At 47.2% G+C, this 21072-nt stretch overlaps 1 protein-coding gene across 3 annotated transcripts in view; it reads right to left on the reverse strand.

Moving 5' to 3' along the window:
• The window catches only part of EML1 (EMAP like 1), a 174191-nt gene that overhangs the window by 117169 nt on the left and 35950 nt on the right, over positions 1 to 21072 (reverse strand). Inside the window, exon 1 of one of the 3 annotated variants that reach the window (XM_012747100.3) lies at positions 9538 to 9742. The exons of 1 other annotated variant lie outside the window; for it this stretch is intronic. In XM_012747100.3, coding sequence (XP_012602554.1) covers positions 9538 to 9604 — 67 coding nt within the window. In that variant the 5' untranslated portion in view covers positions 9605 to 9742. Of the gene's footprint in view, positions 1 to 9537; positions 9743 to 21072 lie in introns of those variants that run through there. One more of the 3 variants, XM_012747102.3, reaches the window with a different exon arrangement.

Below are 21072 nucleotides of genomic sequence, written 5' to 3' on the forward strand. Positions count from 1 at the left end.
GCACTCCATAACATCGGTATTCCTCTATGTTCCCCCATCTATGTCTACACACACACACACACACACATACACACACACACACGCATGCACATATATGTATATGAAGCCAGGCACTGGGGGATAGAGATGAATGAGACATGGACCCTACCTTCAAATAGCATAAGCTCTGGTTGGGAAATAGTAACTCTGTGACATTAAGATATAATTAAGTATATAATGCCATCTGAACACATAATTTTATATAATTAAATTATATCAACTCAATAAAAGGCCATTTTCAAGGAAGGAAAAAAAAAAGACACACCAAGCCAGATTTTAGTCTTTAAGAGCAGTGGAGTGTGGTCAATCCTGCTTAATTACTTTCTCACAGAGTCATTTGGTGAAGTCATGCTAACAGATCATTATCTTTATTATATCTCCACACGACCCCTAGGGAGTAGCTGCCACGTTTCACTCATGGGATGGGCAGCACAGTGAGTGACTGACAATAGATAAAGCATCATCACTAAATCCTATCCCTAAGGATTTTCAATTGCTTATGATGACTACGATTTGGGCTAAGCCATGCAGTAACACTACTAAGAGAGTCCTAACTCCATTCAACTCTTTCTCAACTGGAACATATTTTTCTAAGAATGGTAAAATTCTTGTTACATAACTTTTTGGGGGTGATTTAAGTCAAATCCTTTTTACTGTTCAATGCTGGTTTTGCCAAGAACTACTTCATTGTGTCAATTACTTTGGCTGAAAGCAATTTGTTTTAAGCCTGTTAAACCACCAAATGCTTTTCACAAATGTTTCTACTTATTGATTCAAGTGAAACAGTGTCTAGCTAGAGGCACTCTGGTGAGCCTGCAGAGGAGGTCTGGCTCTGTCCTAGGCCAACTAGTCGTCCTGCATGCGTGCGTTTGTAGGTTGTGCCAATAAGTGTCCCTCATCTGGAAGCCCTCCTCTTCTGAATGCTTAAGTCTGCTGGGTCTTTGCCAGGGAGGAGAGTTGAATGCCAGGTGTGTGTACACACACATGCAGATACGCAGATATACATGTACTTAATGCGCATGTGATACACACTATACAAAGACGTGCACTCTGTCCCAAGCACACAGGGGAGTGGTGTGGGTGCTCTTCCTCTTTCACCACTATTTAGCGCACACTTGTCACACGTGCGCATTGCACCTGGTCTGTGTGGGTTTGGGAAGGGTCTGTGAGATAAATACAGCGGTGGTCCCTGAACTGATTCAACCAACATTCACCGGGAAACCCATCCCGTGCCAGGTGCTGCCGAGCGCAGAAGACAAAGATGATCGCCGGGAAACCGCCCAGAAGGAGCTTAGACCTAACGGGAGCTCTGAAAATAACCCTGTGACCGGCCTCTGGGATAATCACAGTGACAGAGGTTTATACTAAACACTGCACGGCCACTGAAGAAGGCAACGGGGCATGGTGACAGGAGGGCAATCCTGAGGGAGCCGAGTGGTGACAGGAGAGCAAGCCTGAGGGAGCCGGGGGTGCCAGGCGGAGCCACCCCCGAAAGGGCCTTGGGTGTCAATGGCGGGGAAGGGGTGCTGAAGGCTCTCCACGGGCAGCTGCTGTGACCAGGTCTCTCGGGAGGGGCACCCTAAACGTCTCACTTCTTAGCCGAGCTCCTCTGTGCCCACAGATCCAATTACTACCTACCTACTGACGCCTCCCGAGTGTTTTATCTGCAGTCCGGACGCCTCCCAGGCTCCAGACCCTTCACTGACACCCTGCTCAGCACCTCAGTGTATCTGACCCATAGGTCTCTCCCACCCCCTAACCCCCCACCCGTCCTGCCATCTCTGCGCACAGCTCTTGCTTAGCTGGAGAAGCGAGAGGCCTGGGCATCGGCCTCCATTCCCCCCCTCCCAACTCCTAGCCCAAGTCCAGGTGATGCACCCCGAAGTGTCTCCCGTGCCCAGCTCCCACCCCACCAGTGCAAACTACCCTCGCCTCTCCCCAGGGTCACTGTCACAGCTTCCCACTTCCTCCCTGCCCATCTCCACCCTCCACTGCGCTTCCAACCCACCCTCCCCCCTGGAGGGAGCTTGAACTTTTCAACAAAAAAACCTGATCAAGTCACTCCCTTGCCTGAAATTCTTCCCTACATTCTCCCTGCTCCCAGGAACAAGACCACACTCCTTAACACGGCCCCAAACGATGCTCCCACTCCCACTGCAAGCCGCTCTGCTCCTTTCTCTTTCCCCACATGCCACCTTCTTTCAGTTCCCAAAAGGTTCTTTCCCATCTAGAGCTTCTAGAAGCTTCTCTGGCCTGAGTGGCTCTTCGCCCACCCCTGCCTGCCCACCTCCAGGGAGTGAGCTAGAGAGACACGAGGACGCCTTCCTTAGGAAGCTGCCCTGATACACCCTCCCTGGTCCCATGCCTGCAACATCCTGCTGTTGTTCCTTGGACTTCCTAGTACAACCCATCACTGCTGTCATGGAGTCTGAAGATAACGTTGGATAGCTAGCTCCCAAGGAGCAAAGTAGGCTTCCTGAAGACCAGGACCATGTCATCCTCGGGTTTTGCTGGAATCCTCAGAACAATGGATAGCGAGCTCTGTGACTACTCAAGTACTTAATACACAAGGGAACGGATGGAAGGGGCAGAGCTGCTGTCAAACAAAACCAAACCCCAGATGAGAACTGATGAGGGTCCCAGTGAGAGCAGAAGGGAGGGGTGATGGCATATCTGAGGAGCAGACAGAAACCACTGGGCCAATTGAGATACTGGGTGGGGGAGGGGAGTCTAAAATGATTACTAGGAAAATCTAATGCTTCTAGGGGAGACCATGTTTTTGACATTTTTAATTGTCCTATGCATTCATAGGTATTCACTAGAAATCAGCTCAAGTTGCCAAATGGACTTAAAGGTCCCTCGATGAATACTCACCTAACCATTTCTGTCCTCGTTATCTGTCACTGTGGGCTGCCCATTGTCCTTGAAAGGTTATTTGTAATAATCTGCAGCTCAGGATGGTGGTGTCTGCCTCCCCTAAAGAGGGGGTGCAGAGCAAAGGACGTCACCTGGCTGTCACCCGCAGAAAGCTGGTGGCCCCCTCAGGTTCTCCCTCCCTCTGACAGTAGAGCAGGTGTGAAGGGCTCCTGCTCGTCTCCCACCGTGGGCAGGCCCTGGGCTTGGAGTTCCTGCCCTCAGGCACCATCCAAGTCCACAGGTCAAATCTGCCCCTACGCAGTGAGGGTCGTTTATTAAAGACAGAGAGTTTTGAGTGTTTTCCAGAAAGCTGGCAGAACAAATAAACCACTACAATTTTAAGACACAACTAAGTACTCTGCAAAAACGTGGTTTTCCACACCAACAGTGTTTCCTAGTAAAGGGAGAGCTTTAGAGTAAACAAAAATGGAACTGTGTCTACCTAACTGGTAATTAAAAAATAAGTTCTTTAAAGAAAGAAAAACTCTTCTAAAGAGCTATTTCTTCAAACCGAAGAGGATGTGCACTTGCTCCTGCCAACACTTAAGGACACCCCGGTCCTGGACTGCATTACAATAAACATGCTGCCTTCAGCAGAAATTAAATATATGTGTCAAACATCTACTAAGAAAAACATGAAGCTTGGGGGGGAGTTGTATCAATAATAATTATTAGCATTTAGAGTTTATAACATTTTTTTCTTTTTAATTACCAACGTGTCTAAAGGTATTTAAAACATTTTGCTAATACTAGAAACCCTTTATTAATAAGCTAGGATTTTAAAGAAGAAGAATTTTTCCTGAAAGAGATTTTTGTAAGTAGTACAAAATGCCACTGATTTCCAGTCCTTGAAGACATTGCATTACTAGTGAGAGCAATGCTTTAATGTTTAATTTTCAGTGTTACCCATGATTAAGGTTTTCGTGCTACTAGTTTTACAGCATGAACAGGCTGTAACACTAGAAACAAAGATGCTATTTCTCTTTTCTTATCCAACCGCCACCCACCTAAAATGTTTTTTAATAGAATACATGAAAAGGTTTTCACTATCTCAGACATTAACTGTAACCAATTAATGGTTACATTTTAAACATTGTTTTGTGAATTTTCCACTAAAATGCGTGGGTTTGTTTATAATGTCATAAATGGTTGTGGTCTGGCTATAAAATAAATTCCTTGCTGGGTGGAGTACCAAGCGCACCAATGAGAAATTCTCGATTAGCGTGGGCACTGCTTCGCACTTTTCCATGAAAGCATTTCCTTTTGATTTTGCTACCACAGAATGCCTAAGTCAGTCCTCTGTCACCACGTGAGAATGCAAAAGAGGTTTGAAAACACTTCTTAGTGTTGATTTCAGAGAATTTCCTCACAGGAGTTCCTTGATCCTGTTTTAAATCCAACTATTTGCCAACTTGAAAATTCCAGCATAACCAGAGTTAAGAGAAAGCCATCAGCAGGACTTGTGTCAAAAGACGTCTAAGATCACCAAATAAATCATTCTTAATTCTCAAGGTTTAAATGCTTAGAAATGAAAACAATGTTCCGTTTCAAAACTAGAAAAAAAACTGCAGTAGCTCATAAGATTATTAAAGTGATTTCAAAGAGGGACGTGGCAGGTCCCGTGGACTTGCCCCTCTGGTGGTCACCAACAGGTAGCACCTGCAGGAGCAGCAGCCAGGCTACATCTGGGAAGTGGTAGATATACCCAGCACAGGCTCTGGAGGGGATTTTCTAAGTTCTCTCATGTCACCTTCTAAGGCAAGGAGGAGAACAGGTTATTAGCCAGAATCACAGCCCTTTAAGGCCATGATCAACTTCCACGTTATTATCATGCCAAAATATTTTACAGAATGCTGGGATTATTTCTAGCGTTACAACACAGATTATAATCAGGTTGTAATCTGACGGGGCTCTGCCTGTTGGAGGAAACGCCCCCTCAAAAAAAAAAAAGTAATTAAAAGAAAAGACTTACTCATGGTACATGTAAAACAGGCAAGAATTTTAGATGAAAATCAGTAATGTGATGTGACAAGCAAAGGAGCTAATATACAATCTTAGGCTACATTATTAAAGATATGGACTTTAGAATAAGTGAGGTGATGTAACCTTCTGTAGTACACTCTGTTTAAAAACCATGCCTGGAATATCACATTCAGCTGTACCAAATTTTAAAAGGAATATATTCAAAAGGAAACAGGTATAGATGCAGCAAACCAGGATGAGGAAGGGTCTAAAATTGTATCTTATGAGGAATTTTTTTTTTAATGGTAATGTTTAGCTAGATGAAGACTTGAGAAAAGAGCTATCACAATTGTTTTCAAACATGTGATGACCTACCATATCGAAAAGAGATTAACCCTATTCTCCGTGGACCCAAGGGGCAGAACTTAGGCTAAATTTTGACTGCTTATAGGAAATGACAATCTGAACTGTCCAGATAAGGAATGGATCGCATGGGGAGGTGGTGAGTTTCCAAGGAACTGCCAAAGCACAGGCTGAATAACCTGTCCAACTCCCCAACACAGCAGGGATTTCAAGCCCTGGAGGGGTGGGGCAGGAGAGCAGGGCCAGAGAGCTGCCCTCCCCACTTCCGAGAGGGCAGCTCCACATTTATCTGCTTTACACTTGAGTTCCTGGGTAAGCTTTACGCTGGAGAAACAGCTCAGAGGCTTAAGAAAGTAAACCACGAGATGAGATTACCTGGCAAGTCCATTCAAATGTGGAGATTCTTACAACCTAGGACAACTGAGCAAGGACGTGCACTCACTATGGTGAGCTGTGATTGATGAAACCACCTGAAGCAGCGGTCCCCAACCTTTCTGGCACCACAGATCCTCTTCGTGGAAGTCAATTTTTCCACGGACTGGGGCAGGCAGACGGTTTTGGGATGATTCAAGCACATTACATTCATTGAGCACTTTATTTCTATTATTATTGCATTGTAATATATAATGAAATAATTACACGACTCACCCATAGCTTGGGAACCAACGCCGTAAAGGACTCACACAAAGGAAAGAGATCCTACTTCTTTCCCTCTTTCATCCATTTCCTTAATTTCTTATTCTTTTATCAGCAAAGTATAATAAAAATAGCTTGATATTTAGACTTCAAGAAATTCAGATTGGTCCCTCAAAATGTTAAACCCAGAGTTACCATATGACCCAGCAATTCTCCTCCTAGGTATCTACTCAACAGAAATGAAAGCATATGTCCCCACAAAAATGTGTAGACGAATGTTCATAGTGACATTATTCATAACAGTCAAAAAGTGGGAATAACCCAAATAACCCATTAAATGGTGAATGAATAAACAAAGTGTGTGGTATATCCATACAATGGAATATTATTTGGCCATAAAAAGGAATGGCAAACTGACACATGCTACAACATGGATGAACTTTAAAACGTTATGCTAAGTGAAAGAAGCCAGGGACAAAAGACCAAATATTGAATGATTCCATTTATATGACATGTCCAGAATCCATAAAGACAGGAAATAGATTAGTGGTTACCAGGGACTAGGGTAATGGGGAAGTGAGGAGTGATGAAAATGTTCTAAAATTAGATAATAGTAGTGCACGCACAATTCTGTGAATAGAATAAAAACACTTAATGATATGCTTGAAAAGGGAAAATTTTTATGGTATGTGAATATCGCAATAAACTCTATCATTAACACAAAAAAAGTTTCAGACTTGTATCCAAGCCCTTACTAGTTGTGTGGCCTTATAAAGTCACCAACTCTCTTTGAGCCTCAGTTTTCTCGTATGTAAAGGGAGAATGTAATACTACCTACTTCACAGGGAGGCTTTGAAGAAAATATGGGGTACTTCCCAAATCATAAATAGGCTTATAAAGGGTAGCTACTGCCCACTTTTCAAACTATTATAGCTTTTCTTTTAGTTTTCAATGAGGTTTGCGATTTCTAGCTCACTTTACCAATTTTAAATACTTTGAAGAAAAAATAATGTATACATTTTCAACTTAAATAGGAGAGCCAGTTCCTAAAAAGATGAGAATGGACAACCTTTTCAGGAGGCCAGACAGTGCCAGTTTTACATTTAGCATCCATTACAAACTAAGAGGAGAGATAACAAGGAAAAAAGTATAAGGGAAGACAGAAATTTAATTCATTAGATCACAGTTTCCTCTTTCTCCCTTTCATCTAAACATTCTCTTCTATCTTAGCTCACCAGAAGGACATTAACTATGACAGTCATCCAAATAATAAGTATGGATTGTATTTTCTGAAGCTAATTAAATGACTTTTTTAGTTCCTGTCATTATTAAAAGCATGGGGTGTACTCAAAATATAAAGCTGTATGAGTTCATATATTATGCTGTTGTAGTCTTGCCATTGAAATGTAAATCTCTCATTTAAAAAGAAAAAAAAATCTCAATGTAGCTAATGAAATATCCAAATGTTTAATCTAGTTCTTGGTGAATGGTGTTTCTGTGATTCCCCCGCTTTAATTGAATCATCATAATAATTAACTGAATTCTATTCATTTATATTTTCACTTAATGGAAGCCTCTTAAAATCAATAATTTCACATCAAAACATCTGTTGCCTAAGACATCACCAGTTAACATTCATTTCTGCCCTATAGGCTACTCTTGCTTTAAACATTATTCATAAGGCAACCTAAAAAATACAGAGCTAAGAACTTTTAGAGAAAAGTAATTCAACAGTTATGATTCGACTGTGTTTCGAACGATCTTGTTGTTTGATTTTAAAGTGGATTTTCTTTAAACTGTTACCTCTAACGATATTTAAGAGCTGGTTTTTACTTTCTTCTAGACATTTTTACCAGTAAAATACCATACGAATATCTTCATGCTGGCAATTAACAGGAAAAGGCAGAAAACCAAAACATTTATGAATAGATGTGTAGGTCAACTTCATGATTAAACTGCTATTTAGGAACAGTATGACCAGGCCCACAAACAACTGCTCGAATAAAAATATCTAGGCTCATTTTCATGTCCTAAATCAAGCTGTCAGTGATATGTACACAGCTTAATTTTTAAAAGACTTTACGCCTGGAAGTCATTTAACATAATTTTCAGCCACATGCCTTTCCAATTAACATACAAAGAATTCTACCATAAACATATAGGAAGTTATACCTTCCTTTTAGATCAAAAATATTGATTCAAATATGACTGCGTATAAGTCAATTAAAGAACCTATTCAAAAAATTAATTAAGGAATCTATTCAACCCATTGGAGAGCAAAACCATTCCCATGACTCTTTTAAAGTATTCCAATGGCTACCAGAGTACCAAATACATTCCACCTGCATTCAACACCGTCTGAGGCTAAAAAATCACAGGTGTTCTGCTCTTGGAAACCGGTGTTAAATTTAGAGTAAAAACTTTCTTTCATTCCACTCAAGAGGGCATTACTGTTCATGAAGGCCCACAAGTGGTTCACATGAAAATTATAAGCTGCAAAACCTAACAGAGTATACACTCTGCCATGAAAAAGATAATAAATTTCACCAGAGATAAAAACATCACTATACAAGATGAATCAACACACTCACTACTCTTTATTGCTACATCGATAACTCCTATTTGCAAACAAGTGTCGAATAACTAGAAACGTTCCCCTAAATCACAATTACAATCACAAAATAAATCGCTCCGGTTGTCAAAGGATATAGAATTCAAAATTATTCCTACCGCATTTAAGCAAATTCTATAAAATACATTTTTTTGTCCTTTAACAAACTTTTGGGGTCCTCTGATGAAGCCATAAATCTAACATGTAAAAAAAAAAATGTGTGGTTAACTTTTGTGCATGAATTATCACACATCATGTTCTGATAAAATATGCAGTGTGCTGTGGAAATCTTTTCCAACCCTGCTACTGAGACTGAAACCTTTCAAGCATGTAGGCTTTTATATTATTTAAAAGATGCCATATTGGTGGATATTATATGTTTCCTTCCTGTAAAAACTGCAAAGAAAGAAAACAGAATCCATTACCCCGTAAACAAAACAACACTTTTAAGCCAGATCCACTTAGGCTGTCCGTCTACAACGCTCCAGGCGGCGTGAAACTGTGACGGTTTAATTAAAGTAGACCCGAATGGACTCGGGGGTCCATCCGCAAGCTACACGGCGTGCATCCTCGCAGGAGGGTTTTGTTATTAAGTGATTTGTCTTCGAGCTCCTCACCCAGGGGTTTCCAAACACAGGCGAGTTTGGAAGCAAAGCAGCAACACGTCCCCGGCACGCGGAGGCTGCCCGGGCCCCCGCCGCCCCGCTCCCCACGCGCCTCCCGCCCGGTGCGCTCGCGCGGGGCCGGCGGCCGGCGGGGTCCGCGCGCCCACTGGCCGGGAGCCCGGGCCGGCGGCGGGGAGCGCCGGGCGGCCTGGGCGAGGCGCGGCCCCGCGGGCCCGCGGCCCGAGCACAATGCGCCGGCGGCGGCGGGAACCGCGCGCCCCTCGGAAGCAACTTTGCGCGGCCTCGCCCGCGGCCGCCGGGCCTCGGCGCCTCGGCTCGGTCCCCGCCGCCGCCCGCCGCCGCCGCCGCCGCCGCCGCCCGGCCCTCCCGCGCCGCCGCCCTCACCGTTGCAGAACTGGAGCAGCGAGGACGTGTCGTACAGGCTGCTGTAGCTCGAGAAGCCGTCCTCCATGCTGAGGCCGCCGGGCCGCGCCCGCTCCCGGCCGGCCGCGCCGCCGCCGCTCGCCCTCACACTGAGCCCGAGCCGCGGCCGGCGCTGGCGCTGGGGCCGGCCCTGCTGTGGCGGCGGCTGCTGCCGGTTGCCATGGCAACCCCGGGCCCGCCGCGCCGCTTCCCGCGAGCCCAGCGCCCGCTCTGCCCGCGAGGGGGCGGCCTCGGCGGCGCGGGGGCCGGGCCGGGGAGGGGACGTGGCGGGGCGGGGACGGCGCGGCCGCGGGGCGGGGGCCGGGCCTGCCCTCCAGGCGCCCGCGCAGCGCGGGGCGGCCTTTCCCCGGCGGGAGGGCCAGGCGGCCTGGGATGCTGTGGGGCACCGCGGCCGGCCGCCCGCCCGCCCGCAGCCCCTCGGCCAGGCCCCGCCTCCGCGCGCGGCCGCGGGGTCCGGGGGGCTGCGGGGCTGCGGGGCTGCGGGCTGGCCTCCGGAGGGCGCGGCGCGGGGTGGGCGCGGGGACAAAGGGCGAGGCCGGCGACACCGGGGGACACCGCAGCCCACCCGCCCCCGCCGCGCCGTCCCCGCGCCTGCGGGCCAAACATGGACAACGTGCCAGCCCATCCCAGCTGTGTTCCCACCTCGGAGCAGCGCCGCTGTGCGCCACAGGCTGCGAGGCGCGCCCCGCTTCCCACACGGTTCCGCTGTGGCGAGGCCCGGCGCGGCGGAGTTAGCGCGGCTGCGGGCAAGGCCGTCCTCACAGCAGGCCGGCAAGCGCGCGGCTTCGGCTTCGGCCTGGAGGACGACACCGCGCTAGAGCGGCCAGTCTGTTTGTTTTCCCCGAGGGTCAGCCCTGGGATGCGCATCTGTCCCAGGCCCGGTAACTCGCTGCAAGCCTAAGGAAATCTGTATTTATTCCACCTCAGAAAGAGACCAAGAGTTGGGAGAAAATAACACAGTAGAAATGCACGAATCCAAGAACAGTTCCTAACTTTTCCACCCCACACGTATAAATGCTAGGTTAGTGGTGGTTCTACCCATGGCCGGAAGTAAATAAGGACGCTGCAGATAAAGAATGAGGAATCAAGAGAGAATATATGCACTGGGTGGTCTAACCCGAGAACACGCCTGGTCCGCTCAGCGTTTACACACACTCCTTGTCGCACAACAGTCATAATGTGCAAAAGTCAGTTACGTGCAAAACTCTGAAGTTGGAGGTACTAACTTGTGTAGGTTAAACATAGTAGGTGAAATGAGAACTGAATAAGAAGTTGCAATTTGGAACATTTCTGGGGCTCACTGGAGGCCAGAGGCCTGTCTTTCCAGAATTCTGGCTTAGCCGTCAGATGTCAGCTCAGGGACAGGGCTCTGAGGTTCCACGTGTGGCATGTTTAGCACGTGGGTTGGTGAGAACTGATGTTACATGCTGCAGGCAGAAGGGAGAAGTTGGAGACCTCATTCCTGTCACAGCAGGATTGCTAAGGGGTGGAGGCAGAAGGGCCACCCCCTTCTGCTAAACCTTCGGTCAAACCAAGGTGCTGTTGGTTTGACTGTGACCAGGTGGATGAAGGACAGTGGGGAACACAATGCTAGTGACGGTGGAGGAAAGATGGAGCGGAGCCTGTGGACAGGCCAGGACACGAATGGATGGCTCATACTGCAGACAAAGTGGGAGGCAGCAGAGGAGCCTGCACCAGCCCCCCACCCCACCCCCCGAGATGGAGGAACACCAGGACGGCTCCTGCCGGCTGATGAGAGCCATGTTAGGGTGCTGAGCCCAGGTGTGAACTGGGTGGCAGGGGCCCGGGCCTGTTGCTGGAGCAGCCCAGGGTGTTTGCAGGGCTCCAGAAATGAGGCACTAAGGGACAGTCCGAAGGAAGAGAGAGACGGGCCCAGAGGGAAGTTGCTGTAGGACCATACAGCCAGAGAGACAGGAAGGTCAAGTAAGGACAGCAAAACCTCCAATTAGAAGTACCCTGTAGCAATTGGAGAGAAAGAATTGGGATTTGGGAGTTGCCAGCAAAGAGGCTGTAAATGAAGCCTCTAAAGAAAAGAATGGACAGTCAGTCAGAGGCTGGGGCAGAGCCTTGGCAAGGGGTAGCGAAGGAGATTCCGAAGGGGCAGTCAGGCAGGAAAACCAGCAGAGGAGGTTGTCCCCGTAAGCTAAGAGCACAGAAAGCCTCAAAGTGGGCGTTTTCATAGGGTTCTCTGCAGAATGGGTCCCGGAGGACAAGGCTGGGCAAGGGCCCTTCCATCTGGCAGCAGAGGGCTCCCAGGTGACCCGGAGCACCTTGCTGAGGCAGCGGGTTGCTGGACATCAAAGGGAGAGCACGTGTACGTGACATGCCTGTTTGCGAGCCTTGGCAGGGAAAGGAATTGAGGCCAAAGGTAGCGGTCGGGTAAAGATGCAGGTGGAGCGTCTGCATCTCCGAGGCAGGTGCTATGGGAATGGGCTTAACACCCAGGTCCCTCCTCTGTTTTCCCCTTTCCCGTCTTTCTCCCTTCTATTCCAGGCGTCATGCTCTCTATAATCCACTTTGCAGTTTTATCCTTTAGGATACTTGGATAGTTAGCACAAAAAGCTGAGGTGTGGCATTATTTATTTCTCGAAAAGAAGTAATCTTGGATAAATGATTAAAAGGCGGTTTTCTTTAAGAATGTTGTTAGTATTCCTGAATTTTAATGTTATGATATTTGGTGGCCACAACTAACTAAGATTAGGGAATAAAGAAAATTCAGAAGTGGGAAAGGAGAAATATTTTTAAAAGTTGAACTGCAAAATTTTCTTAGAAGATATTATTTCCACTAGAGCAATTAACAATAAGACAATTAAGAACTCAGTCCACTGGATTTTGATATGATAAAGATCATTATCACCCTCTTAACCTAGAGTATGAAACAGCTATGTTTTTCCCACAATGATAAAATCTTACTCTTAAAAAAAGCAAAATTTAGAATAATTACAAGGATATGCATGCTAAGTCAATTAGGTGTAATCTACACAGCATTGAAAAAAAGAATCTATGGAGAAAATTCAAGAAAAATCTCTGAATACTTAATTAATAATGTGTGATTTTGTGCCCAAACATATTAACAAACTGGTATTCCACATCATTTTGAGATAATTTATGGCATGAGGCCAAAAAAATGTTGTCATTGTATTAAATGATGTACACTCTCTAGGACAATATAACCATAGTGTTCAGTGGAATTAATAGCAGCATTTGTACAATGTGTGAAAAAGAGAAAGGAAAATGAGAGCTCTGTATTTTTTATTCATAGACAAGCAATAAAAAAAAAATCACCCAGAAATGTGCAGCCTTGCACATCTATTATTGAACTCAGTACCCCTCCAAAAATAGTTACACAGTGCCAGGCACCATGCTTGGGGCTGGGAATATAGCATGGAGAACACAGTGCTTTCCAAGCTGCAGGTGGCTGTGAAGTCAATTTAAAGAGTCACAATCAGCACTTCAAAAAATGAAATAGAAAATTCCACTTCTGGGACTCAAAAGAATTAAAAGCAGGACTTGGACAGATGTTTGTGCACCCACATTCATAGCACCATTATTCACAATACCCAAAAGGTGGGAATAACAGAGTATCCATTGATGGATGAATGGATAAACAAAATGTGGCATATCCATGTGGTATATACAATGGATCCATATATCCATTGGATATATCCAATATCCAATGTGATATTCCATAGAATATCATTCCATCTTAACAAGAAAGACAGTCCTGACATATGCTACAACATGGATGGACCTTCAAGACATTGCGCTAAATGAAAGAAGCCAGTCCCCCAAAAAAGCAAATACTATATGATTCCACTTATATGAGGTAGCTAGAGTAGTCAAAGAAACAGAAAGCAGGCCGGGCGCTGTGGCTCACGCCTGTAATCCTAGCTCTTGGGAGGCCGAGGCGGGCGGATTGCTCAAGGTCAGGAGTTCAAAACCAGCCTGAGCAAGAGCGAGACCCCATCTCTACTATAAATAGAAAGAAATTAATTGGCCAACTGATATATATATATAAAAAAAAAAATTAGCTGGGCATGGTGGCGCATGCCTGTAGTCCCAGCTACTCGGGAGGCTGAGGCAGAAGGATCACTCAAGCCCAGGAGATTGAGGTTGCTGTGAGCTAGGCTGACGCCACGGCACTCACTCTAGCCTGGACAACAAAGTGAGACTCTGTCTCAAAAAAAAAAAAAAAAAAAAAAAAAAAAAGAAACAGAAAGCACAGTGGTGGTTGCCAGGGCCTGGGGAGGGGGGAGGGAGGAAAGTTAAAGCTTAATGGATATAGAGTTTCAGTTTGGGATGGTGAAAAAGTTCTGGAGATGGAGGGTGGTGATGTTAGGAGAACAATGTGAATGTCCTTAATGCCTCAGAACTGTACACTGTACACAAAATGGTTTTAAAATGGTTAAAATGGTAAATTTTATGTTTATATATATATGTGTGTGTGTGTGTGTGTGTGTGTGTGTATATATATATATATTTTTTTTTTTTTTTTTAAGAGACACGGTCTCACTCTGTTGCCCAGGCTGGAGTGCAATGGCATGATCATATCTCACTGCATCCTTGAACTCCTGGGCTCAAGGGATCCTCCCACCTCAGCCTCCCTAGTGGCTGGGACTACAGGCATTTGCCTCCACATCTAGCTGTTATGTATATTTTACCATAATTTAAAAAATGAAATGGAATGGAAAATATCAGAGTTCATCGAACACAGTAAGAACAAGTATTTGTACTTAAAATACCTTTACTTGAGACGTACCTATGTGTGCTGAATCACAACATAAAATGTATTCCTCTCTGTAGGTCACAGTCACAGTCTAAGAAATGTTAGGACATACAGTAATCATACAAATAAATGTATAGGGCGCGCAACTGCTCACACCTATAATCCCAGTGCTTTGGGAGGCCGAGGCAGGAGGATTCCTTGAGGCCAGGAATTCCAGACCGGCCCGGGCAACATAGCAAGACACCAGCTCCACACAAAATGAGGAAAACTAGCCAGGTGTGGTGGCGCACGCCTGTAGTCCCAGCCACTTGGGGATGCTGAGGCAGAAGGATCCCTTAAGCCCAAGAGTTCAAGACTGTAGTGAGCTAGGATCACACCACTGCACTCCGGCCTGGGTGACAGAGCAAGACCCTGTTTCCCAAAGGAAAAAAAAAAAAGTGTAATTACAAGTTGTATGTTCTGTGGAACAAAGATAGAAGGAATAATCTTAGATTATTCCAGCGGGTCTGAATTGGACCGAGGAGGAAAAGAAGCCACTGGAGCAGCAGGGACAGAGCAAAGGGCCACCAAAGGCAAGCATGGCCTCCGAGGAACCGAGGGGCTGGCTGGGGCAGGAGAGCGGGCAGCCTGCTCCTCTGGGGCCTTGGAGATGTGGCAGGGACTTCCGATTTTATTCTAAGAGCAAGAGAAGTTGACCTTCAGTTAGTGTTATGGGTTGAGCTGTGTCCCTCCCCAAAATTTATATATTGAGGTCCTTACTCTAGTACCTCAGATTGTGCCCTTATTTGGAGATCGGGTCTTCTCAGAGGTAATCAAGGTAAATTGAGGTCACTGGGATGGGCCTTGATCCAGTAGGACCGGTGTCCTTACAAGAAGGGGAAACCGGGACACAGACATGCAGAGGGACATGAAGCGAAGAGGGAGAAGGCGGCCGTCTGCAAGCCAGGGAGAGAGCCCTCGGAAGGAACCAACAGTGCTGACACCTTGACTTTGCACTTGCGGCCTCCGGAACTGTGAGACAATAGACTTCTGTTGTTTCAGCCACCCCCGTCTGTGGCACATGTTATGGGATCCCCAGCAAACTAATATAGGTAGTGCAAAATCTCTAAGTCAAGAATTGGTTATGCCACAGATTCAGTACACCATTCATCACTGCTATGAAAATATCAAATAGAGCTGCTCATGATAAAACCATCACTCTATAAAATGAGGGGTAATCACTGCTCCTAAGCATCAATAGGGGAGTGTTAAACTCTGTGACCTCTGAACGCCTGCCAATGCAGCTGTCCTTTCAATAATGTCCCTGACAAATGGTCACTCAGCCCCTTTCAGAGTTGAAGAGCTCCAATTATTAAAAAGATTGTTGTTTATTTTTATCCCTTGCCAAAGCATCCTTCATTGATCCTACTTTTGTCTGGTCAGTTTGGTCTCCCTCTGTCCTGGTTCAGGCTCTGTCTATTGTGAAATGTCGCAGGAATAGCTTGTGTCCTGGCTCCCCCAGCTCTGCTCCGTCACTCCTCGGTTAACTTGCCCAAAGAGGGTTAACTGATGTCATTTCATTCTCTGTTGCCCACTGTACTAGGTGCAAAGATCTTGGCGTGGTCTCTAAGTCCATCTGCGTTCCTGCTACAAATGCCACCTTTGGCATTCAACACCCTCTGCCCACCACTCTCTGCACAAGCTCCTCCGCAGGACTCTCAGACACGCCAGGCCCTTGGGTGCTCCGGACCTTGGCCTTGCTGCTCCCCATGCTGAGTGCTCCCTTTCGCTTCCTGCCAGCATGGAAGCTGCCCCATCAGCAGGGCCTTGACCGGCCTTTGCAATCCTGAGCAAGTTCGCCCCCGATACCCCTTTACAGATTCCTGTGTCAATCTGCCTTGCCTTGTGGGAACTTGTGTGCTCATCTGTCTCCTGGGAGATTATATGCCCCTAACGCGTATCATGCTTGACATGACGTTGAATGTAGCTGGCAGTGCTAAGTGAATGCATGAACCCTTCTAGACAAAGTCGGTTGCACATTTCACACAATAGACTTTCAAATGCTTGGAAGAGAGCGCTCATCCCCTCCAGGGTAACATTCTGCATTTCCTCCCTGTCCATCATGTGACATAGTTCCCAGACCCCTTGTCTGCAGAGACGCCCATCCCAGCCAACCAGATCCGAGTATCCACCAGCACTGCATGCGATAACCTCAGAGGACTCTGACCTGGGTGGCATTTCCCTTTAATAACTTGAATATTATGATCCTATTGATGCAACTGAAGCTTGTATTGATTTTTTTTTTTGAGCAGCCAGGATGGATGCTCTTGGCCCATATTAAACTTCCAGTCAATTATAAACCTATCAGTCTTTTTCGAATGACTGCTGTTGGGTCTTCTCCATCCTGTACTGAGCTATTTGATTTTTTTTTCTTAATCTAAAGGCAGGATTTATCTTTAGCCCTGTAAAATGCCAATTTAATGGTTTCCATGCATCATTTTAGCCAACCAAAGTCTCTTAAACTCTTAAATCTGGCATCGTGTCAGCAGTGAACGTGCCGTAATGCATCCGTCAACGTCTTCTTCATCCTGGTAATTGATGGATGCGTTAGCACTGCAGGGGGGGGCAGGGCCCTGTGCAGAGCACTGGGGACACCCCCAGCTGCATCTCTATTGATCTCTTCATCAATACCCTGGATATGTTTGACCAACCAGAAATGAAATCACCCCAACTGTTTGTTCATCCAGCCTATTTTCCTTGCACCGTGCACAGGATTTTGTGAAGGATCTTCTCCACCGCTCTGGAACTCCGGGCTGAGCGCACCATGAAATGAGAAAATGAGGTTGGTTTGGCTCTTAGGAACCGCCGCTCCTTCCAAGTGTTTACTCGCTAGCTCTTCAAAGATCTGTGAAAATTTTTGCTCAGAACCAATATTAATATCAAATGTGTCATCTGTATTTTCCAGAATCCAAATTTTTCTGATTTGTAGAAAATTATGACCTTTTTTCCCTTAGCAGTTTTCTGCAACTCCCATCTGGCGAAATCAGAGGTGGTTGGTCGAGGCCTGCAGAATGTATCCTGGTAACTAAACAGTCTCTTGACATCTCTTGCCTTTCTTGGGCTCTTGACAATTCCTCCCAGGTGATGTTTCTTCTATCCCTTCCAGTTTTAAGATGATTGTCCTTATTAGAGAAAAAGAAACCACAGAGCAGAGTCCTAAATATGCAGACTGGCTTCCAGGGTTCTTCATGGCTCCTCCAGTTCTGGCTTGTGTGTCTTTGGCCCCTGTCAACCCACTCTGCTTCTAATTTCCTAAACACCCCACGACTGTCTGCCCCTGGGGCTTTGCTTGTGAGATTCCCGCTGTTGGAAATGTCTTTTCACTCTTTGCCGTTCTGTGAGCTTCCTGGCCTTGGCCCTGGCTGGGAGCCTCAGGTGCAGAGGGAGATTAACAGTTTATCTTGCAAAGGTGAGACATTCTTAGCTCGGGACTACCTGTGTGTCATCTGGCCTGGATGGGCAGGCTGGCGGGGAAACGGCACCATGTCATAAAGGCGGCCTTGTCAAGGGCCTCTCCAGCTCTGTTGTCCTATTACAGAAATGCCAACCCCGCAGAACCAGGAACTGTAGAGCCTCCCACAGATAATGTGCTGACAGTCCAAATGGATGTGACAACTCTTTATTATCTAAGAAGCCCAGTAGGCTGTTTACTCAGAAGCATTCTCCATGATTTGCATCAGTCAACAGAATTTGCATATTTTGAACTGTCTGAAGTGAAAGTTAAAAGCAATATTCGCTTATTTTTCTCTTCTTAAAATGTAATTGCATTCAGGAAACGATGTTGTGATTTTTTCCTGATTCGTACAATAATGCAGGTACCACGGTAGGTTACAAATGAACTTTCAGCTGTAGCATCTCCACCCAAACAATGCCATTTTCAGGGCTTTTTATTCGTTGGCTCCATCATATTGCCTTTAAGGTTTTATGGCAGTTCTAGGCATACCACAGACTAACCACAGAATAAATAAACTAATAGTAGAGCAGTCACTCATCCCAGTGGGCCTGGGACAGCACGGGTTTGTGCCTGTGTCCTGGGTGATCACGAATAGCCCCTTCTTTGACTCTCTGGAGTATTCTGGTTTGGATGACAAATTAGATGGTCACCCTAGCTAATAAGGAAAGATTTGGAATCTATCCATATTGTGCATTGAGGGAAATTATCAAGATTCATACAGGTGTATTTAAAATGCCATCCTAAGCTGCCTCACAGCATCGAAGTTGCAAGAAATAAAGAGAAGTTGCCAGAAATCTCTATTTTTCTTAGGAAAGTCTAGTAAATGTTCCGCTACTGTGGCTTGCCTGGTCCCCTCCCGTCACCCTTTCACAGGCTTTGTCTTCCTATGGTCTAGATGTAAAATAGGCATTTGTGATTAACAAGAACTCTGCTAGATGTAAAATAGGCATTTGTGATTAACAAAGAGTCCAAGAACTCTGCTAAAATTGGTGCCCATGGATCCCAGTCTGCAGTCCGTACCACTGACTCAGGCTGAAGTCCTCGGTGACCTTTTGGAAACCACCTGGACAAGGAGGGACTCCACCTCCCCCGCTCACGGACTTGCTGGCTGCTGACCACTGGTCACTGGTTTGCCCACACTGAGTGCCCACTCTGTGCCCGGACACAGGGGACGATGGGCCACCCTGCTCCCGAGGGCCTCACAGCCAAGAGGGGAGCAGGTAGGCACCAGGTGACAGGAACTCAGAGGAGGAACGTGCCGTCACTATGAGCAGTGGCTCCAGTCCCTGCTGCAGCCTAGCTAGAGCTGCCTCAGTTTTGCATAGAAGGAAACGCCCTTGCACCAGAGGGGCAGACCAAGGTCACATGGCTGGCAGACCTGGGGAAGCCATGAAGGACCCTGAAATTTAGTCCTGTCCGGCCCAAACGCTTACTTTCTGCTCTGAACTGCCACCTGTTCAACTGCAGTGGAGATGAGACAACCAGCCTACAGGAGGAAGGGAGATCGGCCCACAGGTACAAACTGGCAGCCTGGTTGGGGACAGGCGGGAATAACAGTACCTAAGATGGGGGGGGGGGTCTTGGGCCTCATCCTGTGGGATGCAGACCTGGGTTCAACCGCCTGTTCCCCATGAGGCATGTTCAAGTGTTTGCTGCTTGGGTTTGGGACAAAGAAATGCACGAGGATTACTGAACCCCCAGTGGCTGGGACAGATGGGGAAGGAATCCGGGGGTTCTGGGGGGGCTAGCTCTAGCCTGATGGACCGGGCAGATGAGATGAGTGGAGAGGAGAAGGGAAAGGCCTCCAGGAAACAAGCTAGGGATCTGTGCTCAGGGTGCTGGGAACTGGTGAACCACCAGCTCTGATAAAGTCAAGGGTGAGTCAAGCAGTTCAGACCAGAGGAGCCAGGAGGGCCTGGGATCCACACTGAGGGGCTGGGCTGCATCCGTGGGCCACGGGAGCCCCTGGGAAGCCATGCCATTAGGGCTGTGCTTCAGGTGGACTGATGGCACATGCACATGGCTGGACCAGGGACAGGAGCCACGAAGACAAGGAAGTGGGACTGGTCCCAGGTGAGGTGCTGAGAGCCTGGCCGGGGCTGGCGGCGTTCTCTCAGCCCCTGGGAGTGGAGCTGGCGGCTGAGACCAGGCTGCTAATGCAGAAGAAGCAGGGGGAGGATCTGGGTCCGAGAGGGGAGGAGTGGTGGGTGCATAGGGTGTCAGGAGGAGAGATGATCGCAAGGAGAAGGCAGGGCTGTGGCAGTGAGTGTGCCTTGGGGCAGTCCCCAGGGCCGAGGTGGCCAGGACACAGGTGGCTGGAAGAGGAGAGAAGAGCTGGGAAGCCCACCTTGGGGGGCATGATCGGGGGCTTCGTCAGGATGGGAAGAGCGCAGCCCGCTGGCTGGGGGGAGGAGTCAGAGGAAAGGAAGTGGGGAACGATTCAAGGGGCAGGGAGACGGCTGATGGGACAGATGTCCAGGATGCAGCAGGACCCAGCACGGTCAGGCGGTGGGCGGGTGGCCTGGAAGGCAGGAGAGATGCCTCGTCCTGGGAGAGGATGAGATGGATGAAAAGCCACAGGAAATGTGAGGTTTCAGTCATTCATTCAACAAACCATCAATTAACGGTGAGGGTGTGTTCTGAGGACTGTGTCGTTAGGCGATGCCATCACTGTGTGAACATCACAGAATGGACTTGCATGGCCCTAGACGGTACAGCCTATTGCTCTGTGGCTACAAGCCTGTACAGCGTGTTACTGTATCGAGTCCTGTAGGCAATTGTAACCCAATGGTAAGTATTTGTGTATGTAAACATTTAAACATAGAAAAGGTATGGTAAAAATGTTATTAATATAATCTCATGGGACCATCACCGTATGTGTGGCCCCTTGCTGACCGAACGTCGCTATGCAGCACATACATAACAACATATTGGTTGGCAACGTAATCCTCACTGAGGAGAAGCTATGACAGTGGCCTTCCAGGGAAAGGCAGTGGATGCCCCCACATCCTGTTGGAACTCCTTGTGCCCACAGGACAAAGAGGACGGAAGAGGAAACAGCCTCGATACAGCTTTGCAAACTGGAGAACAGCTAAAGGAGAGGTACGGTCCCATCAGCCCCAGACAAGCCGAACTCGAAACCCAGCAAGTCTGGGGCAGCCAAGAAGCAGCCCACTTCCTGCCACAGAACCCCAGGGGTTTAGGAATGGACAGGACCAGGCAGCTCGGGAAGTGGGGGTGTGTGGGGGGGCTGCTT

The sequence above is a fragment of the Microcebus murinus genome, chromosome 6 (genome assembly GCF_040939455.1).
Source record: "Microcebus murinus isolate Inina chromosome 6, M.murinus_Inina_mat1.0, whole genome shotgun sequence".
Classification (NCBI taxonomy): domain Eukaryota; kingdom Metazoa; phylum Chordata; class Mammalia; order Primates; family Cheirogaleidae; genus Microcebus; species Microcebus murinus.